Consider the following 2,765-nt stretch of genomic DNA (forward strand, 5'->3'; position numbering starts at 1 on the left):
CATACATATTCTTTCCTTGTTACCTCTCCTGTCAATGTGCACGTTCTCGTTGTCGAACACCAAATGCCAAATCCGCCTTTCGCGGAATACATATTATAGAAATTGAACACATCCTCACAACAATCAAATTCAAGTCCCAATTTTGGTTTCAACTCCAAACTTACTTCCGGTGTCACCTGTCCTTCACACTCCATTTCACAATTCTTGCAATTTAACCATGAATATCACATGACCACCATCATACCAATATTGGCACATTCTTTCAAAGAGCTTTAAAATATACATTAACTAACATATGATATGAAAATGAGTCTATGGTCAAACATTAAAGACCTACATACAAACTAACGTAACTCATGCTGATGCCTAATGCAAAAATTGACAAATACAGTATATCACTTACCTCATAAGTGATTTCCAACTTCAAAATTTCAACAAATATGACAATGTCGCCCTTTTAGATCTGGACGTCAACCCCAAAAACTTTCATCTTCCTCAACCCCTGTTTCGACCTTGCTCAAGGATTTCAAAACTAAGATAACAGAACCACAACAGTCCCGGTCACCAGTTTCCAACTCAATGCCAGTTTTGACATTGCTCAAGGATTGACGAATGTTCCGACTAGAAATACCAAACCACAAAGATGGAAATATAAAATCCAAGATTGCTTTGTTTCGCCTAAATGAGAAAGCCAAAAAAATGAGGGCGCTCTTCAGTGTTCTTCCTTAAAGCGTATAAGGAATAACAGGGGCTCTCTCTTCAGTGTTAGTATTCTTCCTCAATAAAAAGCTGATAAAAAAATTAGCCTCCTAATTGAACAAAGCGAACAGCTGGTTTGGTGGGGACGTCTGTTTTGGAAGGGACGTTTGTTTTGGAAAGGACGTTCTGGAGGGAGGAGAGAGAAGAAGGTCTTGTTCTAATACAACACTTTCACTTACAATTTCTTTTCATGCAGCCGTTAGATTAGATCCAACAGTGTTCTCATGTAATGTTCTCATATAGGTGTTCTCACTAGATAACCGCTCGCCACACACCCATATTTTGGGTGAGCTATTATTGCATCCACAAGGTAGGTGAGGTGTCCTTGGAACCCAAGGCCATGGTGCCCATCTATCCTCAAGGCCCAGGGCATGCTTAATGGACCTCACCACAAGTGGTGAAAAGATGACGACCACCTCATCCACTAGGCTTGGACTCCATCATACCTAATCAATTTAATGCCCTGCTTAATTACAAAACCACGCTACAAGGCTTGGCGATTATAATATTTCATGTTAGCCCTTATACTTCATATCATTTGTTATTTTTTTTTACACGTGGGATTCTAGCATCTGAATTGTAAGCGTTAGTGCTTGCTCATTATTTTCAAATATTCTGCTCCTCTACGGCTCTGGGCAGTTGATAGGACATTGTGTTTCTTTGTTTAGGTTTGACTTGTCAATTTTGCTTCATATACGATGGAAAATAACATGGACTTGTCTTTACAAACCATGAGGCCAACAGATTAAAATTAAAACGATTAAATCCTTTTGGAATACATGCATTTTCTTCTGCAGGTGACTAATTCAACCATGTGGACCCAATACTGATTTGTGGATGAAGTACAAAATTGAGAAAAGGATGTGTGGGAAAGTTCACACCAACTTCTTGGAACTTCCTATCTGTTGAATCAGATGTCTTGCCTAACAGTTGCTCACCACTTAAAATGAAAAGAGATGATGGAAAAGTTTATCTGTTGAATCACATAGTTTGCCTAATGCTTGATGATATTTGGAAGACAAAGCCATGTGATCCCTCATAAACCCTTGTTCCCTTCTATGCTCCATCCAGATTGTATTTGTCCTCACCATATATTTCCTTCCACAGAGACTATCCTTCATGACCTTTCATCTATATATACCATATGACCACGAAACTAAGTCTACTCCAAATTATCAAATACATAGCTTTCCTTGTTTTGCAACTTCTTTGAGATCTTGAAGATTTTACAAACTTGATTAATTACTAGTGTTTCTGCTCGAGATTCTCAAAAATGGGTTTCCGTCTGCCCGCTGTAATTCCTGCGAAGAAGCTTCTTCGGCGGTCTTTTTCAAATACAAACAGAGGAGCTTCAATTAATCTAGCGGATGTCCCAAAAGGTTATTTTGCAGTTTATGTTGGGGAGAGTGAAAAGCAGCGATTCGTCGTTCCTATATCATTCCTCAACCAGTCTGTGTTTCAAGAGTTGCTAAGCGAGGCTGAAGAAGAATTCGGATTTGATCATCCAATGGGTGATCTGACAATTCCCTGCAGACAAGATGCCTTCCTTGATCTCATTTCTCACTTGAATTCATTGTGGGGGCGATGGAGAGCAATTACATGAACAATAATGTGATTGATACAATTTTGTAAAGCGGATACTTTCTACATTTTGTTCATTTTTTTGGCTCTGGGAGGGAGAAATATTGTCCCCTTACGTAAATGAAGAATACAGCAACTTTTAATTAGAGAATCATAGCTTCTTCATACAAATATGAAATTTTTTGCTGTTAATTTGTTGAAGTCTTATGCAGTACCAATATTTAATACTAATATGCTATGATAATTTGGTGGAGTCGACATTTGTAAATAAAACATTTTGGACAAATGTCGCCTTAATTTTTTAACGGCTCTATTGAAGCATGTTACACCATGTAGATACCTCCATGGTACAAAATAATTTACCGAATTTTGGACTTGTGTTTAGGATATGATCAAATCAAAAATGCATCCAGATGACATATTGA

At 38.0% G+C, this 2,765-nt stretch overlaps 1 protein-coding gene across 1 annotated transcript; it reads left to right on the plus strand.

Moving 5' to 3' along the window:
- Positions 1-1,880: 1,880 nt before the first annotated feature.
- Positions 1,881-2,483, plus strand: LOC117636796 (auxin-induced protein 15A-like). The gene has a single exon (XM_034371469.1). It carries the CDS (start codon positions 2,033-2,035, stop codon positions 2,360-2,362), a length of 330 nt encoding a protein of 109 aa, XP_034227360.1. The 5' UTR covers positions 1,881-2,032; the 3' UTR covers positions 2,363-2,483.
- The last annotated feature ends 282 nt before the right edge of the window (positions 2,484-2,765 follow it).

The sequence above is a fragment of the Prunus dulcis genome, chromosome 8, assembly GCF_902201215.1.
Source record: "Prunus dulcis chromosome 8, ALMONDv2, whole genome shotgun sequence".
Taxonomy (NCBI): domain Eukaryota; kingdom Viridiplantae; phylum Streptophyta; class Magnoliopsida; order Rosales; family Rosaceae; genus Prunus; species Prunus dulcis.